General features: G+C 42.2%; 1 protein-coding gene across 4 annotated transcripts; it reads right to left on the bottom strand.

The window, feature by feature from the left end:
- Window positions 1-20816: 20816 nt before the first annotated feature.
- LOC123181175 (U1 small nuclear ribonucleoprotein 70 kDa) lies at window positions 20817-26718 on the bottom strand. 4 transcript variants are annotated; one of them, XM_044593426.1, is made up of 11 exons: window positions 26497-26718; window positions 26289-26403; window positions 26061-26140; window positions 25465-25540; window positions 25315-25379; window positions 25142-25204; window positions 23512-23593; window positions 23266-23428; window positions 22886-22954; window positions 22159-22807; window positions 20817-20833 (listed from the first exon to the last, which is right to left on the bottom strand). In XM_044593426.1, exons 1-10 carry the CDS (start codon window positions 26593-26595, stop codon window positions 22174-22176), a joined length of 1446 nt encoding a protein of 481 aa, XP_044449361.1. In that variant the 5' UTR covers window positions 26596-26718; the 3' UTR covers window positions 20817-20833; window positions 22159-22173. The 4 variants fall into 4 exon arrangements, with proteins under 4 accessions (XP_044449361.1, XP_044449360.1, XP_044449362.1 ...); XM_044593425.1 differs by lacking the exon at window positions 20817-20833 and adding an exon at window positions 21346-21676; XM_044593427.1 differs by lacking the exon at window positions 20817-20833 and adding an exon at window positions 21842-21883.
- Between the last annotated feature and the right edge of the window lie 273 nt (window positions 26719-26991).

The following is a 26991-nucleotide window of genomic DNA, read 5'->3' as shown; positions in this document are numbered from 1 at the left end:
GTAGCGGCTGGGCCGGCCAAAGGCCGTGGAGACCCAGGCCCAGGCGCCTGGGGCGACCTTCCTACTGCCCCCTTCCCCTCTGCTCAGCTATGGGCCGGATGGCCATGGGCTGTTCGTTTTTTCTCTCTCTGTTTTATTAATTTAGTACTATTTATTAGCATTCGCATGTTTTAGACTCTGTTACTTCTAGTATTTGTCTTAAATACTAACTTCTGTAGAGTACCTTCTATTCCAGAACGTGAAGTAATATATTTCCATGTTTCTTACATGTTGAGATTCATTACATCTATTATTTGCAATTGAGATTTTTTTTTTATCTCTTGCAAAGAAAATTCAGTACCTCTGCAGTACTGTTTCTCCGTTGAGTACGAGGTATTCCGGAATATTTCTATGATGTATCTAATTCCATGTTAAACACATTTTTTTAGAAATGGAGGAGGACCCCCGGCCTCTGCATCTGGACGATGCATGCAGCCATTTTATTAATTATTCACACAAGACCTTACAAAGTCATACACCAGTAAGACTAAAGCCACCGTCTAGGAAACATCTGTCGCTACTATTATCCAGTTGATGAAGGGATGGTGATAGTCTGGGCCTAATACCAAACAGACCTTGCAGCCAAACCTAACATCTAAGACCTGAGGTCCCAGCTAGGACGCCTGCCAGGTATGGGGCACCCACCAATCCGGCGCACTCCTCAACCAGGACACCTGCCGGGTATGAGGCCGCCGCAACCACCTGCCACCGAACCATCTTCAGTGATGTACTACTGCATCTACCTTGCCCGGTCTAGCTACCGTCGACGCCACCACGGCGCTAGAAAACGCCACCATCCTACACGTATCCATCCACACGCGCCCGTCGCCAAAACTCCGCGGCGCCATGCCGCCGGGATCCATCGTCGGCCTTGCGGTATATGAAACACCGCTCCCCCTCGTCCCCTCTAGCCAGCTCCTGCTCCAAAACGATGCCCTCGGGAGGGAGCACGACACCGAAGGTGCCGTCATCGTCAGATCCGGTAGACACGGATCTAGGGTTTCCCCCGGAACATCCCAATCATCTTGATGCAGTTTGAAACAAAGATGCCTCAACAGGGGGCGTCGGAGATGCCGTCATTGTCCACCATGACCGAAGTCGGCGCGATTTTCACCGGAAGTAGCGCCACCACGATCTCGCCGCTGACTCGATCCGAGCACACCCTCGCCATGTAGACGTATGGTGTCATCGGAAAGCCAGTTGAGGAAGGCCGCCCCACCCCGGCCCCATCACGCGCCGCCGGCCGGCCATAGCCGAACCACGACGGATCTGGCCGGGACGGTAGATCCACGGCCACCGTCGCCGCCCATCGCATAGCGGAGAATCCCACCGGAAGACCTCGTCAACCCTGGGCTCGCCGGCTGCCGCCGCACGGCCAGGACGCCGCTGTGGCTGCCGTGCAAAGACACCCCGCATGAGGCACCCTAGCCGCCTGATGCGAGATCCGTCGCTACCCTCCAGCCCTAGCCCTTTAGGCGTCGGGCGCTGCCACCACCGCGGCAAGTGCTGGCGGCAACGGCGGCAGAGATCTGCCTCGCGGGAGGGCTGGCGGCGCGAGGAGTTGGTCCCCCTGGCGCGTCACCCTGGGTGGCGGCGCGAGGGGGTCGAGCGGGAGTAGGTTTCGTCTCAGGTCTCGAGAGACCAGAGGAAAGGGAAGCAGCATGTTGAGATAAATACGTCTATTTGCAGTTGGCCTTTTCAATTACTTGCAAATACAGATGCAAAATTCTTAGTGATTTGCTAAGTAATTTGAGGCTCTTGCCCTCAATGTCCACCACTTACTTAAGCGGGTCATGGACATCAGGATCAGTCTTGCATCCCATGGGATAACGCGTGCAATCCAAGCCACGCCATCGGGATGCAAAGGACCTCAAGGGTAAAGGTTTGAAACTCACTTCAAACCTTCAACCTGACACCATCATGGAAGTCAGTTGTTTGCATGATGTTCTTCTAGAACCGAACAATAAAATGACTATCCAACTATCACGGGACCCTATGAGCATGAGGAACATGAAGGTTGAATATGCATTAACCGACATGTTTGGAGACTACATTTAGTCCCTCAATCCCCTTAGTGATCTATTTATTTATGTCCATTTCTGATGTTCTAATATGAACATGATTATTGTTTTCATCATATATTGTATATCAGAATATATTGTATCAACACTTTGGTACAAATACATTTGTATGTATTCTATGTATCTGACAGTGATTTTCTTGAGAATTTCATGTCTATATATAAATTTCTACGGGGGTCAATCTGATGAAAGATGATATGTGCCTTGTGGACACATGCACCACGAATTCTACACTCAGGGAAGTGAAATGTTTCCACTCTCTTTGAGAGGAAGGAGATATTTTAAAATCGCTAGGCGCGATGAGGTATTTGTTGGCTCAACTTGAGTCATATTTACTCTCTTTGAGTAGAATCAAGGATGCTTTATCGTGTCCGGATCAACTCATGCCATACTAAACTACAGGGATATTCGTCAAAATAGTTTCATAGTGAAACTTGGATGACAACAAAGAGGAGTATCTTCTCTTTCCATATGCAACGGATATGACAAGCACTCTCTATGTATCATTTGGGTTGTAGTACACATACTACAAAACCCGTAGCACATGTTGCGTACAAGATAGTTTTCCGGAGTGTCTTTTGCATGACAAACTTGGCATTCCCTCCTTGGTCATCATTGACATTGGGTTGAAACGGAAACTATCAGCAATTCCAATGGTTTATGATTATTATGATGCTAAATTCTAACAATATTTGGATTTTGTGTGCACTACATGACACAGGGAGGCAAATTTTAAGGATTGCACACCTTAAAGTGTATGTTGAACCACTTAGACTCCTTGAATGCATCAAGTCAAGGTAAGTGGCTCTTTCCAACCATTGAGTAGACTATTCAGTTATTCCATGGTTCTAAAAGACATATCTACATGATGGTCTTAAGTGTGTGCTTTATTCACACGAAACCATCGGCTCATTATCCTGACATCGATTTCAAGCAAATCGAATGGATAGCATTGCAGAATTCTCCTTGAGTGCCTTCTCTATGGCACTCGGATTGAAGTTTAGCAATTTTTCCTAATGTCTAGACTCAAAATGAATTGGTACAATACCATCCAAAGAATTGAGCTCATTGCATGATCTATACCTTGGAATTGCAACTTACCAACTTTACGTTGGAGTCATGCAGTTTTACACGCTCATGACCAAACTGCGTATTACTATTCCCCTCCATCATTGATACGTGGAAACTGACCAAGTATTTCCGTTCTGCGGTAATTCGGTTGCATACCGATATCACTACCCGCATACATCATTGGCCCCTCAACATATAGTGGGGATCTATGTGGGGAATAACTGTATTTCCGTCAATACCTCAAGCCCCTCGCATGGGGAGTTATTCAAGGCCAGTATGTTGATTCAATGAGGAACATTTCCAGGCATTAGGGGGAGATTTCAAGTACCATAAAGAATGCCAGGAAATTAGTGGAATGTTCAACACATTTTTGCCTCAAATCCACGTACTCAAAGATATGAACTATGCGTTCAGAAGATTTGCAACACATTGCAAATAACCTGCTAGATTCATTTACTGACTATAAAGGTGTCACACAATCCTACAATCCTGCAAAAGTATGCCTGAAAGAGAGGAGGTACCAACAAAATCGACTCCACTTCCCGTTCAGAGCAACAGGGGGAGATGTATGGCAGAAGTACATTAGGATTCAGCTTCTCGCAAGCAAGGATATCAAGGCCTGTGAATCAGTAAATGCAAGTCAACTTCACGTTGATAGACACCTAATGGGTAGTATACACCCAATGGATGGGAAACCTCCACCAACCCAGGTCATAGTGCGCACAATGACCGGGACATCGGAATACCCGACTCAATCGCATTGGGAAATCGCGAGCAGTCACCATGGGTAACGATATTTCCATCAACTATATATTGATATATAGATTCTGGAGAAACATATAACCGGAAGTCTACAATTGTCGACATACATTTCTCAACTAGATTGAAAAACCTTTCAAGCGATTCAGATCCAAAGACCATGGCCATGGCAAAGTGTGAACAACACTCGGACTGAACTCAAGAAAAGGGTATAATCTAGGTAGAAATGATCTTGCTCAATAATGGGAAGGTATTCATAAGCAATACCTACACCAGTTTTCTTCTAGAAATAGAATTGAGAACAACGAGGTGGTGAAACATAGAGCAAGTATTGTAGCACAAGGGTTCACGCAGATACCCAACTGTTCTCCAGGGGTGGAATCTCATTCCGATAACTTATATCATTGGCAGTTCAAAATCATCTATCTCTGCAGTTGATAGATGTAGTGATTACATATCCATGTAGATCACTAGATTCAGATATAGATGGTTCCCGACAGAACCTCAATTCTGAGTCGAAGTACAGAATGCAACATACATCGTGTAAAATCAATAAGTCACCATATGACTTATTATTATCATCGGTACATTTGGTACAACCGACATAGTGAGTTCCTTATTCACAAGGATTACTCCTACAATGATGATCCATGTTTGTATGTCTACAATGACGACACATGTAATCATCTAAATGACGGAGTTTAAAATGAAGGATTTGGGTAAACCATAATACCGCTCATTACTACAACTTGAGCACCTTCATTCATACATTATGGTATACTATGTTGTCTATATCCAAAATATATTGGAGAAATTCGTTGTGGACAAATCTTATCCATCCATAGAGAAAGGTCTATTTAGACCAAGAGATCATGGAAATGAGATATTGGGTGGACTCAACGTACCATAATGCCATTGGATCCACTAAACACAATTGGTTGGTACTCAAGAATATCTTTCGATATCTCCAAGGCATCAAACATCTTGTCCTGGTTTTTTTTCAGTTTCACAAAAATGTGAACACCGATATCATTGGATACATCGATCAGATCCCTACTATGTCAGATCATAGACAAGCTTAGTGTTCTTACTAGGTGTGTTAGCCCTCCCATGAAGAGTCTTCAAAACAGACCTCATGGCTACATCTGCCAACCATTATCTCAAAGATAATGTTGCTTGTGTTGCCCGGATGCAAACAGGTTACTAATAAGCAATATCTTTATATTGCATATCTTGCAAGTCAAATCATGCAACTGATTTGTTCACCAAGTCTCTACCAACTTTTACATTCCAGAAACATGTTCATGGAATTGGTATGTGACGGCTTTGGAATTTGCAAGAATCAGGGGGGGTATCTTCCTAAATTGTTCATGTTCAATGCATCATATTATACTCTTTTTTCCTTCATGAGTTTACTATACATGTTCTCATAAAGGTTTTTAATGAGGTAATATCTGTTAGGATTTAATTATTAGAGATAATCCTTGTTGTAAATAACAGTATGCACGGGATCCTCTCGAGGCAACCACTGCCTCATACGTGCGGGAGCCTCTTCAGGCAACGGTCGCATCCGCTCCTCGCATCCCCTCGAACAGGCGCATCTTCTCATATCGCCGGTTCCCCTTGTATAAATATGTGATCATCAATGGAATAAGATAGTTGATTCATTCGATCCTCTCTCTCGATCTCAATTCGAAACACGTTATCAGCACGCTTGTAACCGAGAGCACTAGGCCACAAAACATGCCGCATGGCCACGCCTCGCGCCCTCGTTGCCAGCCGTGGCCACGCCCGCCCGTGCCGTGGCCATTCCTGGCCGCGTCGGCGCCGCTCCCCTGCCTCCGCGGCCCCACGCTGCGATGCGCCCCCGCGCCCGGTGATACGTCTCCAACGTATCTATAATTTTTTATTGTTCCATGCTATTATATTATCTATTTTGGATGTTTAATGGGATTTATTATGCACTTTTATATTATTTTGGGGACTAACCTATTAACCAAAAGCCCAGTGCAAATTGCTGTTTTTTGCCTATCTCAGTGTTTCGCAGAAAAGGAATATCAAACGGAATCCAAACGGAATGAAACCTTCGCGAGGATCGTTTTTGGAACAAACGCAATCCAGGAGACTTGGAGTGGACGTCAAGGAAGCAACGAGGCAGCCACGAGGTAGGAGGGCGCGCCCAGGGGGGTAGGCGCGCCCCCACCCTCGTGGGCCCCTCGTGGCTCCACCGACCTACTTCTTTCGCCTATATATACTCATATACCCTGAAAACATCCAGGAGCACCACGAAACCCTATTTCTACCGCCGCAACCTTCTATACCCGTGAGATCCCATCTTGGGGCCTTTTCCGGCGCTCTGCTAGAGGGGGAATCGATCACGGAGGGCTTCTACATCAACACCATGGCCTCTTCGATGATGCGTGAGTAGTTTACCACAAACCTTCGAGTCCATAGTTATTAGCTAGATGGCTTCTTCTCTCTCTTTGGATCTCAATACAAAGTTCTCCCCGATTCCCTTGGAGATCTATTTGATGTAACTATTTTTGCGGTGTGTTTGCCGAGATCCGATGAATTGTGGGTTTATGAATTTTATTATCTATGAATATTATTTGATTCTTCTCTGAATTCTTATATGCATGATTTGATATCTTTGCAAGTCTCTTCGAATTATCGGTTTAGTTTGGCCTACTAGATTGATCTTTCTTGCAATGGGAGAAGTGCTTACATTTGGGTTCAATCCTGCGGTGTCCTTTCCCAGTGACAGCAGGGGAAGCAAGGCACGTATTGTATTGTTGCCATCGAGGATAAAAAGATGGGGTTTATATCATATTGCTTGAGTTTATCCCTCTACATCATGTCATCTTGCCTAATGCGTTACTCCGTTCTTATGAACTTAATACTCTTGCTGGATAGCGGTCGATGTGTGGAGTAATAGTAGTAGATGTAGAGTCGTTTCGGTCTACTTGACACGGACGTGATGCCTATATTCATGATCATTGCCTTAGATGTCATCATAACTATGCACTATTCTATCAATTTCTCGGCAGTAATTTGTTCACCCATCGTAATACATGCTATCTTGAGAGAAGCCACTAGTGAAACCTATGGCCCCCGGGTCTACTTTACATCATATAAGTTTTCAATCTACAATTCTAGTTTACTATTTATCTTGCAATCTTTATCTATACCACAAAATTACCAAAAATATTTATCTTATTATCTTTATCAGATCTCACTTTTGCAAGTGGCCGTGAAGGGATTGACAACCCCTTTATCGCGTTGGTTGCAAGGTTCTTATTTGTTTGTGCAGGTACGAGGGACTTGCTTGTAGTCTCCTACTGGATTGATACCTTGGTTCTCAAAAACTGAGGGAAATACTTACGCTACTTTGTTGCATCACCCTTTCCTCTTCAAGGGAAAACCAACGCATGCTCAAGAGGTAGCAAGAAGGATTTCTGGCGCTGTTGCCAGGGAGATCTACGCACAAGTCAAGACATACCAAGTACCCATCAAAAACGCTTATCCCTCGCATTACATTATTTGCCATTTGCCTCTCGTTTTCCTCTCCCCCACTTCACCTTTGCCTTTTCTTTGCCTTCTTCCCTATGTCTTTTTGCTTGTGTTTCCATGTGCCTTCTATTTTCTTGCATCTTTGCTTGCTAAAAATCTATTGATATGGATCCACTTGAAGTGTTCTACTTGGATCATCTTCGATCCTTATGCGCTCGTGCTGAAGCCCCAACTAGCCTAGTTGATGGGAAATCTTTAGATGAGCATGCTCATTTTGTGCGTCATCGTTTGTCTGAAAAAGGGAGACTCTTATGGGATCAAATAAACAGATTGTTGTGTTATGCTTGGAATCTTTGTGAAATTTATGATTTTACTTGTTGCTCTAAGAACCCTAAAAAACACCTTCCCTACCTATGTGAGTTTAATGATAATGAAATCTTATCTTCTTATGCAAAGGGTGTTTATAGTTACTACGATATCGAACGAATTGAAGAATTTGTTGCTTTAAGGGTGCTTATAAAGTTGCTTCTTTGATTGAAAAGTATGATATTACTCTCTACGAATCTGAAAATTTTGACATACTTCAATATTGCTATGAAAACTATGCTCATAATGTCTATGTCAAAGAATTTATTGAGAGAATGACCGTTGCTCTGGAAGAAAATAATGATATGCATGAACCTATAGATAATGATGATTCCGATGATTTGATTGAAATTTCCCTTGATGAACATGATGCTTGCTATTCTTGTGGCCAGGATGCCAATATTTTTGAAGACGAATTTGCTATAGTTCCTGATGTTAAATATGAGATCGTTGCTATTGCGCCCATACTTGATTGTTCATTTGATGAAAAGCATGATTGCAATGATGTTATTATAAATTCTATTGAACTCAATTGTGTTAATGATATGCAAAACATCAAGTTTGGGGATGCTAGTTTTGCTATGACTACTATTTGTTGCAATGATCATGATTGGGGTGATTCTTCTTTTGATCTTGAAAATTTATTTAAGCCCCATGATGAATATGAGATTGATAATAGTGTTTGCAATAATATTGAAAGTGGGTTTGGAAGAGTGTCAACTTTAGATCCCACATATTTGGAGAATGTTCAATCTTATGGTATTCTTTATAAAAATGGGTTTGGAGAGGTCATGACTTTAGTTAATGTTAATCCCACTATTTTGGAAGAGTGTCAACTTTGCATACATGTTGATCGTGTTAAGGATATGTTTTGTGATAGCAATATTGTTGAATTTGCTTATGATCCTACATGTAATTATTATGAGAGAGGAAAATATGATTGTAGAAATTTTCATGTTACTAAATTACCTCTCGTTATGTTGAGATTGCTATTGTTTCTTTCCGCTTCCTTACATATGCTAGTTTTTGGTTGTCTTGATAATTTGTTTGCTTATAAAATGCCTATGCATAGGAAGTATGTTAGACTTAGATCTGTTTGTCACGTGCTATATGATGCTCTCTTTGTGCTTCAATTCTTGTCTTCGTGTGAGCATCATTGAAATCTTTATGCCTAGCTAGGGGCGTTAAACGATAGCGCTTTTTGGGAGGCAACCCAATTTTATTTTTTGTTCCTTGATTTTTTTTCCTATTTAGTAATAAATAAATCATCTAGACTCTGTTTGGATGTGTTTTTATGTTTTAATTAGTGTTTGTGCCAAGTAGAACCAATAGGATCTTCTTGGGTGATAGTTGTTTGATCTTGCTGAAAAAGACAGAAACTTTGCACTCACAAAAATAATTGTTAAAATTTACCATAACGTGATAAATTGCCAATTAATTTTGCAGTAGATAAATATACAAATTATCCAGGTTGTCCTAGTTTTTCAGAATTTTTGGAGTTCCAGAAGTGTTCGAACAAATCTAATTACTACAGACTGTTCTGTTTTTGACAGATTTTATTTTTCGTGTGTTGTTTACTTATTTTGATGAATCTATGGCTACTATCGGGGGCTGTGAACCATAGAGAAGTTGGAATACAGTAGGTTTAACACCAATATAAATAAAGAATGAGTTCATTACAGTACCTTAAGGTGGTGGTTTGTTTTCTTATACTAACGGAGCTCATGAGATTTTCTGTTGAGTTTTGTGTTGTGAAGTTTTCAAGTTTTTGGGTAAAGATTTGATGGATTATGGAATAAGGAGCTTGGGGATGCCCAAGGCACCCCAAGGTAAAATTAAAGGACAACCAAAAGCCTAAGCTTGGGGATGCCCCGGAAGGCATCCCCTCTTTCATCTTCGTCTATCGGTAACTTTACTTGAGGCTATATTTTTATTCACCACATGATATGTGTTTTGCTTGCAGCGTCTTGTATGATTTGAGTCTTTGCTTTCTAGTTTACCACAATCATCCTTGCTGTACACACCTTTTGAGAGAGACACACATGAATCGGAATTTATTAGAATACTCTATGTGCACTTATATGTTTTGAGCTAGATAATTTTGCTCAAGTGCTTCACTTATATTTTTAGAGCACGGTGGTGGTTTTATTTTATAGAAATTATTGATCTCTCATGTTTCACTTATATTATTTTGAGAGTCTTTAGAACAGCATGGTAATTTGCTTTGGCTATAAAATTTGTCCTAATATGATAGGCATTCAAGATGGGTATGATAAAAACGTTCATATAGAGTGCATTAAATACTATGATAAATTTGATACTTGATAATGGTTTTGAGATATAAAGGTGGTAATGTTAGAGTCATGCTAGTTGGGTAATTGTGAAATTGAGAAATACTTGTGTTAAAGTTGGCAAGTCCTGTAGAATGCACGTATGGTAAACGTTGTGTGACAAATTTGAAGCATGGGGTGTTCTTTGAGTGCTTTCCTTATGAGTGGCGGTCGGGGACGAGCGATGGTCTTTTCCTACCAATCTATCCCTCTAGGGGCATGCGTAGTAGTACTTTGCTTCGAGGGCTAATAAACTTTTGCAATAAGTATAAGAGTTCTTTATGACTAATGTGAGTCCATGGATTATACGCACTCTTACCCTTTCGCAATTTGCTAGCCTCTACGGTACTGTGCATTGCCCTTTCTCACCTTGAGAGTTGGTGCAAACTTCGCCGGTGCATCCAAACCGCGTGATACGATACTCTCTATCACACATAAGCCTCCTTATATCTTTCTCAAAACAGCCACCATACCTACCTATTATGGCATTTCCATAGCCATTCCGAGTTATATTGCCAAGCAACTTTCCACCATTCCGTTTATTATGACACGCTCCATCATTGTCATATTGCTTTGCATGATCATGTATTTGACATCGTATTTGTGGCAAAGCCACTTTCATAAATTCTTTCATACATGTCGCTCTTGATTCATTGCATATCCCTGTACACCGCCGGAGGCATTCACATAGAGTCATATATTTTTCTAGTGTCGAGTTGTAACATTGAGTTATGAGTAAATAAAAGTATGATGATCATCATTATTAGAACATTGTCCCATGTGAGGAAAGACTATAAAAATAAAAAAAGAGGCCAAAGAAGCCCAAATAAAAAAAGAGGCCAAAGAAGCCCAAACAAAAAAATGAGAGAAAAAGAGAGAAGGGACAATGTTACTATCCTTTTTCCACACTTGTGCTTCAAAATAGCACCATGATCTTCATGATAGAGAGTCTCTTGTTTTGTCACTTTCATATACTAGTGGCATATAGAACTTGGCTTGTATATTCCGACGATGGGCTTCCTCAAATGCCCAAGGTCTTCGTGAGCAAGCAAGTTGGATGCATACCCACTTAGTTTTCAGTTTGAGCTTTCATACACTTATAGCTCTAGTGCATCCGTTGCATGGCAATCCCTATTCCTCGCATTGACATCAATTGATGGGCATCTCCATAGCCCGCTGATTAGCCGCATCAATGTGAGACTTTCTCCCTTTTTGTCTTCTCTCATAACCCCCATCATCATATGCTATTCCACCTATAGTGCTATATCCTTGGCTTGCGCTCATGTATTGCGTAAGGGTTGAGAAGGCCAAAGCGCATTAAAAGTATGAACCAATTGCTCGGCTTGTCATCGGGGTTATGCATAATGGGAGCATTTTGTGTGACGAAAATGAAGCATGGCCAAACTATATGATTTTGTAGGGATGAGCTTTCTTTGGCTGTGTTATTTTGATAAGACATAATTGCTTGGCTAGTATGCTTGAAGTATTACTATTTTTATGTCAATATTGAACTTTTATCTTGAATCTGTTGGATCTGAACATTCATGCCACAATAAAGAGAATTACATTGAAAATTATGTTAGGTAGCATTCCACATCAAAAATTCTGTTTTTATCATTTACCTACTCGAGGACGAGCAGGAATTAAGCTTGGGGATGCTTGATACGTCTCCAACGTATCTATAATTTTTTATTGTTCCATGCTATTATATTATCTGTTTTGGATGTTTAATGGGCTTTTTTATGCACTTTTATATTATTTTTGCGACTAACCTATTAACCGAAAGCCACGTGCAAATAGTTGTTTTTTTGTTGCCTACTTCAGTATTTCGCAGAAAAGGAATATCAAACGGAATCCAAACGGAATGAAACCTTCGCGAGGATCGTTTTTGGAGCAAACGCAATCCAGGAGACTTGGAGTGGACGTCAAAGAAGCAACGAGGAGGCCACGAGGTAGGAGGGTGCACCCAGGGGGTAGGCGCGCCCCCCACCCTCGTGGGCCCCTCGTGGCTCCACCGACCTACTTCTTTCGCCTATATATACTCATATACCCTGAAAACATCCAGGAGCACCACGAAACCCTGTTTCCACCGCCGCAACCTTCTGTACCCGTGAGATCCTGGGGCCTTTTCCGGCGCTCTGTCGGAGGGGGAATCGATCACGGAGGGCTTCTACATCAACACCATGGCCTCTCCGATGATGCGTGAGTAGTTTACCACAGACCTTCGGGTCCATAGTTATTAGCTAGATGGACTCTTCTCTCTCTTTGGATCTCAATACAAAATTCTCCTCGATTCTCTTGCAGATCTATTCGATGTAACTCTTTTTGCGGTGTGTTTTCCGAGATCCGACGAATTGTGGGTTTATGAATTTGATTATCTATGAATATTATTTGATTCTTCTCTGAATTCTTATATGCATGATTTGATATCTTTGCAAGTCTCTTCGAATTATCGGTTTAGTTTGGCCTACTAGATTGATCTTTCTTGCAATGGGAGAAGTGCTTAGCTTTGGGTTCAATCCTGCGGTGTCCTTTCCTAGTGACAGCAGGGGCAGCAAGGCACGTATTGTATTGTTGCCATCGAGGATAAAAAGATGGGGTTTATATCATATTGCTTGAGTTTATCCCTCTACATCATGTCATCTTGCCTAATGCGTTACTCCGTTCTTATGAACTTAATACTCTAGATGCATGCTGGATAGCGGTCGATGTGTGGAGTAATAGTAGTAGATGCATAATCGTTTCGGTCTACTTGACACGGACGTGATGCCTATATTCATGATCATTGCCTTAGATGTCATCATAACTATGCACTATTCTATCAATTTCTCGGCAGTAATTTGTTCACCCACCGTAATACATGTTATCTTGAGAGAAGCCACTAGTGAAACCTATGGCCCCCAGGTCTACTTTACATCATATAAGTTTTCAATCTACAATTCTAGTTTACTATTTATCTTGCAATCTTTATCTATAGCACAAAAATACTAAAAATATTTATCTTATTATCTTTATCATATCTCACTTTTGCAAGTGGCCGTGAAGGGATTGACAACCCCTTTATCGCGTTGGTTGCAAGGTTCTTATTTGTTTGTGCAGGTACAAGGGACTTGCGTGTAGTCTCCTACTGGATTGATACCTTGGTTCTCAAAAACTGAGGGAAATACTTACGCTACTTTGCTGCATCACCCTTTCCTCTTCAAGGAAAAACCAACGCATGCTCAAGAGATAGCACCCGGCTGCGCACTCTCCTGCCCATGGCCACTGCACGCTCTACCGAGTTCCGAGAGAGATATTGGGATTTGGGATCTCACCAGGCAGCGGTTACGCCCAAACGCCAACGACGAGACCTGGACATGGCGCGACGCTCTCTGGCGTGATGGACTCCGTCGGCCTCAACGCCATGCTGTCGTGGCTCCTCGCGGCTGAAGGCCCTCGGCCTTCAAGGGCACGCGAACATGTCGTTAAAGCAGGCGCTGGCATGCGATGCATGCTCCTAGAGAACTTCATCGATCAGGAGAACATCTATATGATTTGGTCTTCCTACGATCTAATAACTGGTTCTCAATTATGCATAAGGAATCGCTTATGAGCATACCCAGAAGAATCGATCGCTATGCAAGCAGAACCGAAAGAAATTCTTTAGGAAGGAAAAAATTTGTACAAAGGAGAACAGACAGGCGTTGGCCTCCACTGATCATAGAAAATAGAAGAGAACAGGAGAGGCAAAAGGTGAGAAAGGAAAACAATGCCTGGGAATCTTCTTTCCCTGTTTCTTTGCCTTCTTCGCAACGACGGCTGTGGCCGCCGTTTCGTCGTTCGCCACCACCGCCATGGTATTGGCGGACTCCGCTGTTTTCAGCATGAAGTGCACGGTCATCGTCGTTCTTGACGACGACGAGCACGTGGCCACGCCGCTGCCATCTCCGACCTCTGTGGTCGTCGAGGTCGTCGCCTGTCACGCGCTCGCCTTCGTGTCCGTGCCGACCGGGGCCTCCGTCTTCACCTTTGGCTCCGGCGTCGATGCCGACGCTGCCTCGCCGTCCCAGACGCCCGCGCACAGGCGCTCGTCGCCGCCTCGTGGCCCTCGTCGTTCCGCTGGAGAGCCTGTCGTCGAGCAGCCGCTCCGGCCACGCAGCAGCAATGCTCGCGCTTGCGGATGGCGCCTACAACGACGTCTCTCCCGGCACCCACCTTCGCGATGGCTCCTCTTCCGAGGACAAGCGCGGCGGGAGATCTTCTCGCCGCTGGTGATGCGGCCGGCCGGCCGTCTCCGCCTGTCTCGGTGTGGACTTGGGATAGAAAGCGGCTGGGGGGTTTACCTCTGGTCGCTCTGCCTTGTCTCTTCCGTTGACCAGGCCGTGGATTACCACCCATGCCTTCACGTGGCATGTGGCTGGTAATTAAGCCAGGGCCCATGAGCGGCTAAAACATGTCGTCTAGCGCATTTCATCTTTTAGTTGATTTGTGCTTTAACAGTATTTTCAAGCGATGATTTAGTTCCCACTTTAAACTGTTAAAATCAGTACATCTAGTACTGTCTTCTGTTGAATATCAATGTATTCCAGATCCGAAACTGATGATATATATCTTCACGTTTAACACGTGTCGAGATTAATTACATCTATTAGCAATTGAGATTTTTAATCTCTTGCAAAGATAAATTAAGTACTTCTACACTACTGTTTCTCTGTGAGTACGATGTATTCCGGAATCTTTCTAAGATGTATATTTTCTCTATGTTCGCCACATGTCGAGATTAATACGTCTATTTGCAATTGAGATTTTCAATTTCTTGCAAATACAGATGCAAAATTCTTAGTGATTTCTTCAAATTGATGTATTGGGATCCCAAGGTGGTGTGTAGATCTACTGCTTTGCAGATCATCACCACTACCGTTTAAGCCTACATTTTGTCATATTTGACATTATGATTGCACAACATTGTGCTCTCCCATGCATTTTACTATGTCATGGCATAAGACATTAGAAGTGAGTATCTACTGATTTCATCAGATTGTACTCCCTAGTGCTACGAGATCTACTCCCTTTCGGTGATTATCTTCAAGATGTCATATCTAGCAATTTGAGATTCACACTAATGGTTTCAAGATAACTTCTTGAAATACCCATTGATTTTGCTAAGTTCATTACAACATCAACCATGATGGTCTTTAATTTATTGGTTGTAAATTAATTATCTCTGGTATACCCATAGAGGTAACATATGGCTATAGAGTTTGAGGCATTAGCCCTCAATGGCCACCACTGCCCTATCTGGGCCATGGACATCATGATTGCTCTTGTGTCTCGTGGAATAATGTGTGCAATCCAAGACCGCAGGATTTTCCTCTGGTCGGAATCACACCGCTAACAGAAAAAAATATGTTGCCTTATAAATCTTAAGGCATTATATCGATCCAGATCTCAGCATCTGGTTATTCTGTATCGGCTATTCCTGGGACGTAAAGAATCTCAAGGGCAAAGGTTTGAATCTCACTTCATCCCTCCAACATGACTATCAGCAGCCACGGGACCCTATGAGCACGGAGAACATGAAGGTTGAATATGCATCAACTAACATGTTTGAAGACTTTGTCTAGTCTCTCAATCTCCTGAGTGGTCAATAAAATTTATGTCCATTTCTGATGTTCTAATAAGAACATAAGTATTGTTGTCATCATATATTGTATATCACAATATATTGTATCAGCACTTTGGTACAAATACATTTGTATGTATTCTATATATCTGACAGTGATTTTCATATTGGGAATCTTCATGTCTATATATAGATTTCTACGGGAGTCAATCCGATGAAAAATGATATGTGCCTTGTGGACATATGCACCACAAACTCTATACTCGGGGAAGTCCAATGTTTCCACTCGCATTGAGAGAAAGGAGATATTTTAAAGTCGATAGACGCGATGAGGTATTTGTTGGCTCAACTCGAGTCATATTTACTATCCCTGTGGGTACTCGAGTAACGCTGGGATGCTTTATTGCTTCACAGATTTAAATCGTACCCTACTAAACTATGGAGGTATCCATCAAAATAGTTTCCATAGCAAAACTTATGATGATAACAAAGATAAATAACTTCTCTTTACCATATGCAATGGATATGGCAAGCACATTCTCTGTGTATCATCTGGATTGTACTACACATACAACACACCCGTAGCACATGTTGTGTACGAGATAGTTTTCCAGAGTATCTTGTACATGACAAACTTGGCATACTCGCCTTCGTCATCGAGACATTGGGTTGAAACCAAAACTATCAGCAATTCCAGTAGTTTAGGATTATTATGATGCTAAATTCTAACACCATTTGGATTTTATGTGCACTACAAGTGACACAGGGAAGCTAATTTTAAGGCTCGCACACCTTAAAGTCTACGCTAAACCACTCAGACTCCTTGAATGCATCAAGTTGAGGTAAGTGGCTCTTCCCATCCATTTACTAGACTATTCAGGTATTCCGTGGTTCTAAAAGATATATCTACATGATAGTCTTAAGTATGTGCTTTATTCACACGAAACCATTGGTTCATTATGCTGACATCGGTTTCAAGCAAATCGAATGGATAATATTGCAGAATTCTCCTTGAGTGCCTTCTGTATGGCCCTTGGATTGAAGTTTCACAATTTGTCCTAATGTCTAGACTCAAAATGGTTTGGTAGAATCCTATCCAAAGAGCTAAGCTCATTGCATTATCTTTACTTTGGAATTGCAACTTACCAACTTTACGTTGGAGTCATGCAGTTTTACACGATCATGACACAACTGCATAATATCATTCCCCTCTATCTTTGATATGTGGATATCTACCAAGTATTTCCTATCTGCGGTAATTCGGTTGCATACCGATATCACCACCCGGCATACATCATTGGCCCCTCAACATATAGTTGGGATCTATGTGAGGAATAATTGTGTTTCCGTCAATACCTCGAGCCCCTCGCATGGGGAGTCATTCAAGGCCAGTATGTTGATTCAATGAGAAACATTTCCATGCATTAGGGGGAGATTTCAAGTACCATAAAGAATGCCAGGAAATTAGTGGAATGCTCAACACATTTCTACCTCAAATCCACGTACTCAAAGATCTGAACCATGCGTTCGGAAGATTTGCAACTCATTGCAAATAACCTGCCACATTCATTTACTAAATATAAAGGTGTCATACAATCCTGAAAAATATGTCGGAAAGAGTGGAGGTACCAACTAAAACCACTCAACTCCCCGTTCAAAGCAACAGGGGGAGAAGTACGGCAATAGTACATCAGGATTCAGCTTCTCGCAAGCAAGGATATCAAGGCCTGTGAATCAGTAAATGCAAGTCAACTTCACGTTGACAGACACCTAATGAGTAGTATACACCCAGTGGACGGGAAACCTCCACCAACCCAGGTCATGGTGCACACAATGACCGGGACATCGGAATACCCGACTCAATCGCATTGGGAAATCGCGAGTAGTCACCATGGGTAATGATATTTCCATCAACTATATATTGATATATAGATTCTGGAGAATCATATAACCAGAAGTCTACAATTGTCGACATATATTTCTCAACTAGATTGAAAAAACCTTTCAAGTGATTCAGATACAAAGACCATAGCCATGGCAAAGTGTGAACAACACTCGGACTAAACTCAAGCAAAGGGTATAATCTAGGTAGAAATAATATTGCTCGATAATGGGAAGGTATTCATAAGCAATACCTACACCAGTTTTCTTCTGGAAACAGAATTGAGAACAACGAGGTGGTGAAATATAGAGCAAGTATTGTAGCACAAGGGTTCACGCAGATACCCAACTATTCTCTAGAGGTGGAATCTCTTTCCGATAACTTATATCATTGGCAGTACAAAATCATCTATCTTTGCAGTTGATAGATGTAGTGATTACATATCCATGTGGATCACTAGATTCAGATATAGATGGTTCCCGATGGAATCTCACTTCTGAATCGAAATGCAAAACGCAACATACATTGTGTAAAATTAATAAGTCATCATATGGCTTATTATTGTCGGTACATTTGGTACAAGCGACGTAGTGAGTTCCTTACATGCAAGGATTACTCCTACAATGATGATTATCCATGCATGATCGTCATATACAAGGAGTACTCCTGCAACGACGAATTGTGTGATCATCTAAATGACGGAATTTGAGATAAAGGATTTGGTTAAACCTCGAGCACCTTCACTCATGCATTATGGTACACCATGTTGTCTATATCCAGAATATTGGAGAAATTGATTGTGGACAAGCCTTATCCGTTCATAATTTCCATGGTTATTTGTTCTCTACACATAGAGAAAGATTCATCTAGACCATGAGGAGATGGAAATAAGGTGTTGGGACCTAAGGTTCCATATCACAGTGCATGCATTGGATCCGCCAAAAGCAATTGGCTGAGACTCAAGAATATCTTTCGATATCTCCAATGCATCAAACATCTTGTCCTAATCTTTCATTATCAGAGAAATCTGGAAACCAATATCATTGGATACACCGATCAGATCCCTACTATGTCAGATCATAGACAAGCTTTGTGTTCCTGTTAGGTGTGGTAGCCATCCCATGAGAGTCTTCGAAACATACCTCGTGGCTACATCCACCAACCATTATCTCAAAGATAATGTTGCTTGTGTTTCCCGGATGCAAACAGGTTACATAATAAGCAATATCACTATATTGCATATCTTGCAAGTCAAATCATGTGACTGATTTTCTCACAAAGTCCCTACCAACTTCTACGTTTCAGAAATATGTTCATGGAATTAGTATGCCACGGCTTCTAATTTTGCAAGAATCAGGGGGAGTATATTCCTGAATTGTTCCTGTTCAATACATCATATTATACTCTTTTTCCCTTCATGAGTTTACTATACAGGTTCTCATAAAGGTTTTTAATGAGGTGATATCAACATAATTATATGTCATACTTTCTGTTTTCCCCTCCGGGGTTTTTAGGAAAGTATATACGACATATTTATTGCCCTCTAAATTCTATGGAAATACTTCATATTGAGTTAACAGAGGCAATAATCATTATATGTTGGATCAATTTCTCCTTATTTTCCCACAGGGTTTGAAGGAGTTTTACCAGCATATCCTACACTACTCATATATTTCCCACAGGGTTTTTGGAGGAGATGATTCCAAAGGATGACCAGTCACAAGGACAACCAAGGATTAGGGGGAGTGTTAGGATTTAATTATTAGAGATAATCCTTGTTGTAAATAACAGTATGCACGGGATCCTCTCGAGGCAACCGCTGCCTCGTACGTGCGGGAGCCTCTCCAGGCAACCGTCGCATCCGCTCCTCGCATCCCCTCGAACAGGCGCATCTTCTCGTATCGCCGGTTCCCCTTGTATAAATATGTGATCATCAATGGAATAAGACAATTGATTCATTCGATCCTCTCTCGATCTCAATTCGAAACAATATCAACACAAGATTATATGTCATACTTTCCGTTTTCCCCACCGGGGTTTTTAGGAAAGTATATACGAAATATTTACTGTCCTCTAAACTCTATGGCTCTCACATATTGAGTTAAGGGAGACAACAACTATTATATGTTGCGTTATTTTCTCCTTATTTTCCCACTGGGTTTGCAGGAGTTTTGGCAACATATTAAACACTACTCACATTTTTTCCCACAGGGTTTTTGGAGGAGACTTTTACAGATGATGAACTATAATACAATCAAGCGGTGATTAGGGGAGTGTTGAAATATAACCCTTGCGGTTATAGGGGGTAATCCCCGCTCTCTGACCGTCACGTGCAGTTCCAGGATTTTAGGAACTGTCATGACGGTTCTTGGAGAGACGCCTCTACAAATTAGGGACGCGACCGTTCCCATTGTATAAATAGCATGTCGATCATCAATAAAGGAGAGTTCGATTCATTTTGTCTCCCGCTCCAGAAATTGACTTGCAACAAGAAACTTGGTCGTTGCAACTCGGTGAGACCGATCGCAATCTCGGTGAGACCAAAATTCTAGGGTTTGGCTCTGGCGGTGTATAGGATCAACTCGATGGGTCCAGAGTAGATGTTTTCCATGGGACCGAGTTGGCTATTTAGGGTTTTGGACATACATGATTTGAAGAAAGTGGTAGAGGGTTTTTGGAGCAATATCATCAAGTACTTAGCAATTGAGTCATGATCAAAACCTCATCCCTTTTAATAGTATTGACTTTCCTATGGACTCAATGTGATCTTGAGTTACTTAACCAAAAATGTAGAGTGTGAAAGCTTTGTCAATCCATGTCCTTAGTATTTTGAGGGATCCATATTCTCATGTGCCTTGCCATGCCAATCATTAAACTTTTGTGGAATCTATCTTGAATAAGCATTAGTTCAATGACATATATGTTGTTATGAATTACCAAAACCACTCGGGATTAGTTGCACTTTCACTTATCTTGAGCCATCGGTCAGATTGAATGTAACACCCTGCCGGTAGCTCCTAACCTCTATTCCTATGGGGGAAAGAAGGTGTGGCTTTGGACCCCAAACTCTTCCATGGCGCCCTTCTTGGGTAAGTGATCAATACAGACAAAAATCTCACCCATTGGATCCATCCTGATATGATTGGGTGATTTGCACGTTTCCTTAAGAACAAGCGCGCGCACACACACAATCCTGAAAAGAGACAGATGCAACAGCAGGCTCAGTACGTACGTTGTCTAACTCACCTCGTAAGACATCTTTCCTCGTATGGCCAAGCGAAAGAGGAGGTCTCAAGCGAAAAGATGTGCAATCAAGCTCAGACACAGGAGATAACGGATCTCAGGCACTGGTTTCCCTCAGTTCATGATTTTAAGTAATTAGCAGGAGAAACCCATAAATCCCTCATTAAATAACTTAGTTTGAAGGGCCCGAAGTACCCATGCCATCCCTTTCAACCATACTATCTGCAATAGCAGCTTTGTAATAGGGTAGTAGCCATGGTTCCCCACTTTTCAAGCCAAAAAGAAGATCCAAATGTTGTTCTATTTGTGAAATTTACCCTAAAAAAATTTGGGCAGCCCTGAAATGCAACAACAAATGCTACACATATACAACACTTTGGTTGTTGCAGAAGATCACATAGGACAACGAGAAAACGGTTATTTGTGTCAAAACAGCGCATTTTGGGGCACCAATTTTCGGGCTGTGTTGGAGATGTACACTTTCTTATACATCTTAGTGCCACCATCCATCAAAATTCCCTAACTGGCCCCAAAGGCTTGAAGTTCAGCAAAACCATAGAGAAATCAGGCTACACCTACTACCATTTTCTTCAAAAAGAACCACAAAGGCCCAAAGGCTTGACCAGTTCCCCCTAAAGGGCCCAAAAGGCAAGTTCAGCAAAACCATAGAGAAATCGGGCTACACTGCTTAGCCTATCCAATATCCGATTCAAAAGGAGTTACAGATGCTCTAAGCTCCGTTTGCCATTTCAAGGCCTCTGACTTCTCAGTTTACAATGTTGACAGAAGCAAACTGCAAAGACGCAACAGCAAAAAAAAGAACATTTAGTATAGTAAAAGCCCCTAAGCTTTTTTTCAACAGCAAAAACTACATTCCTCAGATGATCAACAAAATCATTTACAAGGAAACAAGAAACAAAGTAAAAGAAATGAGTAACTTGATCCACAGTCCACTTTATAACCAGCAACCACGCCCATGTTACGCTTGCATCTACAGGAACTGTCGAAACCAACAAAAAAGCATAAACTCAAGCCGCATTAGGCAAGTAACAAGTTCACATTGATTGGCCATTGGCTTCAAAATTACATAGAACATCACTAACAAGTGAACACAAACCACAAGCATTATCCAGCAAATTATTACAAATAGCATACAACAAACAAACACACACAAAATAAGTGGGATAAGACTGGAAGTGCCGACAAGAAAAAGGCGAGAGAACCACTGGGAACAGCTGAAATGATGCGAATATTACTGTGTTAACAAAGCCTTACCACAGCTATCAAGTTTTAGTTCCTGTATTCACTCGCTTGGATATGCTGGTAGTCCCCTTCTTCATATGCCTCCCCTTCCTCGGGGACTGCAGGTTCTGCATTTTCAGGTTGCCCCTGATGGTTGGTTGCCATTTTACTGTGTGGATCATCCCGGTAATGCTCATGTCGCTTTGAGCGCTCATGTCCATCTAGGCCATAACCATACTGTTCGTGACTTCTGTGGTGCTCATGCTGGTTATAGCCAAGCTCACCATTGCCATAATCAGCATCACTCTCCTGCAAGTGACCACGATCATGTTCATGGCGCGCACGCTTGTAATCTCGGTCCCTGCCAGGGTCCTGTTCATGACTTGCACGCTCGTAATCTCTGTCACGGTCTCTGCCCCTGCCATGAGAGCGCTCACGTTTCCTGTCTCTATCCTGGTCTCTATCCCGGCCATGATCCTTGTGCCTATCCCTATCACGCCGGTCACGCCCACGGTCTCTCTCCTGGTCCCGTTCTCGGTCCCTATCACGAGTTCTCTCACGATCTCTATGGTGGTGTCTATCTTCCCTTGGATCACGATCACGGGTCCTGTCATGCGAGCGTTCACGAGTTTTTTCGTCACGATCTCTTTCCCGTACCCTATCACGAGATTTCTCACGATCCCTGCAGCAAAAGTATTGAAGCAAATAATATAAGCATCAAGGTAACAGTGAGCAATATATAAGGATATAAAATGCTTACCGATCTGCAGGACGATCATCCCTCCTAGGCTCTTCTGATCTGGGTCGTCCAGCAGCATTCTGTTGCTCTCTGATAAGTGGTAACCAAAACATATTAGCACAAGATACTAATTACATCATGGAACATACGGTCAACACCAATAATACCCTAAAGCCCCCCAAAACGTTCTGCACCACCAGCTATACACAGAAACAGAACCAAAGTTACTATCATATGCATGTTAATACAGCGTTATACCCTGATATATCAACAATAATGCAGTATCAAACATCAGTGTGGATGAACAATGTCAAACTCATTATAGACCGTTAATACATAAGTATAAAGGTATATCAGACAGTAGAGAGAAATGCAGTAACAAGAAAATTAAGTATTCTTACCTAGCAGAATGCTTCTGGGCAGCATCTTCACCACCAATCCTGCTTGATCCAAGTCCACCACCCAATCTCCTAGGACGCCAATTTGGAACAGTTCTACCACGCTCTACATCAACAAGCACCCTTTTGTTATCCACTTTTCTCCCATCAGCTTGCTTATAAGCACCTGGTGACAACAAAGCATGAAATGGGTCAGGCATCAACAAGCCATACAAGCCTACATTGAGTTTGAATGACCAATGGACTTACTTTTCATGTCCCGAGTGTGTGCATACTCTACGAATGCATATCCTCTAGGTTTATTTGTTACCTTGTCAGTTATGAGCCGTACCTGCAAAGCTCAAAAACAGTAATTAAAGATTTTTTAGAAATAAACCTGCATTCAACTTAAGAAATACTACTGGCTATCAATACATACACTAGTTTGTTTGGCTAAAAACATATTTCATTGTTGCACGACAGGAAGGCACTAGCCTAACTAGCCGTGCTAACCTTGCATATGTAGAGCTTCCGCATAAGGATTGAAATCCAGCACACATGAACATGAAGTCTCGCCGATTCGCACATGTTGGAAAATACATCCCACACCCCCTTACCAGGGAACTTGCTTAATAAAGGGAAAAAATGTACTGCAGAGACTAAATACTATAACAAGTTGCCCTCACCGTTGTTGCTTATAATTTGTTCAACCTTTGTGGCGAAGAAAACAAAATAGCCAAAGCAATTACATTAATCAAGGTGATAATAGTGCAGGGTAGGTAAGTATTCCTTACACACATGGAAATGGAGTAGACTCTTCAACTCTAGGAGTTGAGAGATACCATACGCATTATACTTTTGTGTTGTTTCCTCCATGAGAAGCAGAACTTGGCAGCAGCGCTAGTACCATAACAGCTCACGGAAAGTAACTACAAATACTACTCACCAGTGGACCTACCCAATTAGGTCACAGGGCGTAGAAATCGCCTGCAGATAAGCTGCTCTTTAAGACAAAAGTGATCTACACTTCTGCCATTGTAAGAATTCTTCATGCTTTGTCAGCTCCAGTTAATCAATATGGGAGATTTTGTGGGGCAGGAAAGAACCAATCATGAAAGCAACACTACCTTGTGGTGCCATGGCAAAAGCAAATTGTTTGCTCTGTTCCTCACTATTTTTCTCAAGAAATCGAGCATCAAAATTACCTTTGCATGCACATTTCTTTTACCAGAGAAATTTACAGTCTTCAAATGTTCTACCAACAGTGCACAGATTAAATGGCTTGCCAAGGATTCATACAGTATACCAAACTGATTGCTGCCTCGTCTGAACTCTGTTTAATTATCTACCAAGGAATGCAACGATTTCCATATGGACATCTATGGCTTACAGGGAGAAATGGTGTCATGACCCCCCAAATTGAAAGATGCCTATCCAATATATTACCCAAAAAAACGTACACGAATACGCAGCAAAGAGAAAATATAATGTCGGCTCGCATACTAAATTTGCTAAGAACAAGAAAGAGTAAGGAAATAGAACATGGAAAAATAGGTTTTCAACGTTCTTTGGAAAAAGTTCCAAAGAACACATGCTGTACTCCCCAAAAAACATTAAACAGAACAAAGCTAACTAACAGCTTTAATTATGTTTTGTGTGTCTAAGGTTCTTTCTATCTTGGTATGAAAGGTTCCGAACTTGGTGGAAGCAACAAGAGAACATGCAGAATGACCTCATTCCCAAGTAGCACTTTGTGACAGCAGCTGCCAGGAGGCTATATAAGGCAGCAAAGCAGTTTTTCCCCAGATTTCACCCACGATAGTTTAGCAACCAGAATAACTGAAAACCTTACCAATGAGGAATAACATCACCTGTACTGGTATTTACCATGTACACTTACCCTTTTAATAGGCCCATAAGCTTCAAAGTCCCTTTTAACCTTCTGCTCGGATGTCTCGTAGCCCTGCAACAGTTTCACAAATTCAGTGAGAACTAAGTTACAAAAAAAAACTTATTGATTGCACTGTTTTCACAGGAAATAAGAAAATCTGAATGATGGGGTAAAATACTCACAAGTCGTGCAACAAAGAGTGTTTTGTATGGATCTCCAGTGACATTGGGGTCATTTTGTGGGTCGTCTACATAAAATAGTTTAAAAATAACAATGTTAGTAGTACATATATATAACACGAAAAGGGCAGTGTGGCTTCAGAAACAACTTACACTTCTGGAGCTCTTCAGCAACCTTAGCTGCACCTTCCTCAAGCTTAAGTTGACGAATTCTATCCTTCTTTTCAGCCTATTTACATAAAATTTAATAGTAAAATAAGAGATAGACTAGCAATAAATAAGTATAAAACTTGAGTAATATTTGAATCTATAGCTCGCTAATTTATATGTAGTCATGCAAGAAATTAACTTTGCATTATTTCATTGGATCAATCACAAATGTCCATGCTGTTTAGAAAGCCTTATTATCAAAATTCACATGACAGCATTGACAACTTAATTACTGGGAGCTCACCACTGTAATTTATTTTTTATTTGATTATTTCAGGTGCACTAAAAAGCCCAAGTACCCCCCCCCCCCCCCACCCCCATGTAAACTCCTAAACATAATTGCATATCACGAGGTACTATATGATCATGAGCACACAACTTGGGGGGAAGGATACCAGTGCCACTACAGAATGGCTGCACATAAGAGGTACTATATCTATATGATTACTGACTACACAACTTGGGACAAGGATACCACCGCAGAATGTCCATGCCTGCTGATTGAGCACAAACTGCAGCAACAAAGGCCAAAAACATACCCTAGTCTCGCACGTGGGGACGGGCGGAGCATACTCGGGGTCACCAGGCTCTGCGAACCGCGATACAAACTGCGACATCCCTGCAAACCGATCAAAAACAGTCCATCAGCAAGGCCGCTGGCATCAAGCACAAACAGAGTTGCACGATGGGGATTTTTTGAATTAAGGGGTTGGCCCCCAATTTCATTACGGAGTACTTAAATTGACAAGATGCACGATGGGAATTACCAGAGTAAGCCGGCAACTTGCGCTTCTCGAGCGGCGGCTTGTGCTCGAGCGGGGGGCGTGGCTCGAACAGCTTCAGCAGGTTCGTCGTCAGCCCCGTCGGATGGCTCTGCCCGATCTGCCACCGAATAGCAACACAGAATCAAATCTCGGATAGAAAGACAGATCGAAGGCTAGGGTTAGGTCTAGAGGGGGCGCGGCGAAGGCTTACGAGCTTGAGCTGGAGGAGGTTGGCACGGCTCTGCGCCTTCACGCGAGACTGCACGCCCGCATCCTGGTTCCTCATCATCGCGTTCCCGTAGTCGCCCATGGCGGCGGCGGCGGATTTGCGAGCTCGGAGGAGATTGTTCGAAGGATTGTGGGGAGAGGGTTTGGTCAGTTTTTAACGGAGCCTGTGGGCGTGGGCCGGTTCCGTCACTGATTCGATGGACCCGTAGTCGTGAGCGGCCTACATGTCAGCTTCTCCTAATTATTAAAAAAAAAAAGAAAAAAAAACATGTTAGCTTCTGCTCCCAACCCTGACCTGTGGAGCCCACACTCGTGCGGCGGACGACCAAACCCTGTCGGTTGCTGCTATCTCTTAGCATGCGTTGGTTTTCAGGAAAGGGTGATACAACAAAGTAGTGTAAGTATTTCCCTCAGTTTTTGAGAACAAGGTATCAATCCAGTAGTAGACTATACGCAAATCGCCTAGTACCTGCACAAA

This window comes from Triticum aestivum, chromosome 1D (genome assembly GCF_018294505.1).
Source record: "Triticum aestivum cultivar Chinese Spring chromosome 1D, IWGSC CS RefSeq v2.1, whole genome shotgun sequence".
Classification (NCBI taxonomy): Eukaryota; Viridiplantae; Streptophyta; class Magnoliopsida; order Poales; family Poaceae; genus Triticum; species Triticum aestivum.
The sequence above is the reverse complement of the archived record's forward strand: the minus strand, read 5'-3'. Positions and strand labels throughout refer to the sequence as shown.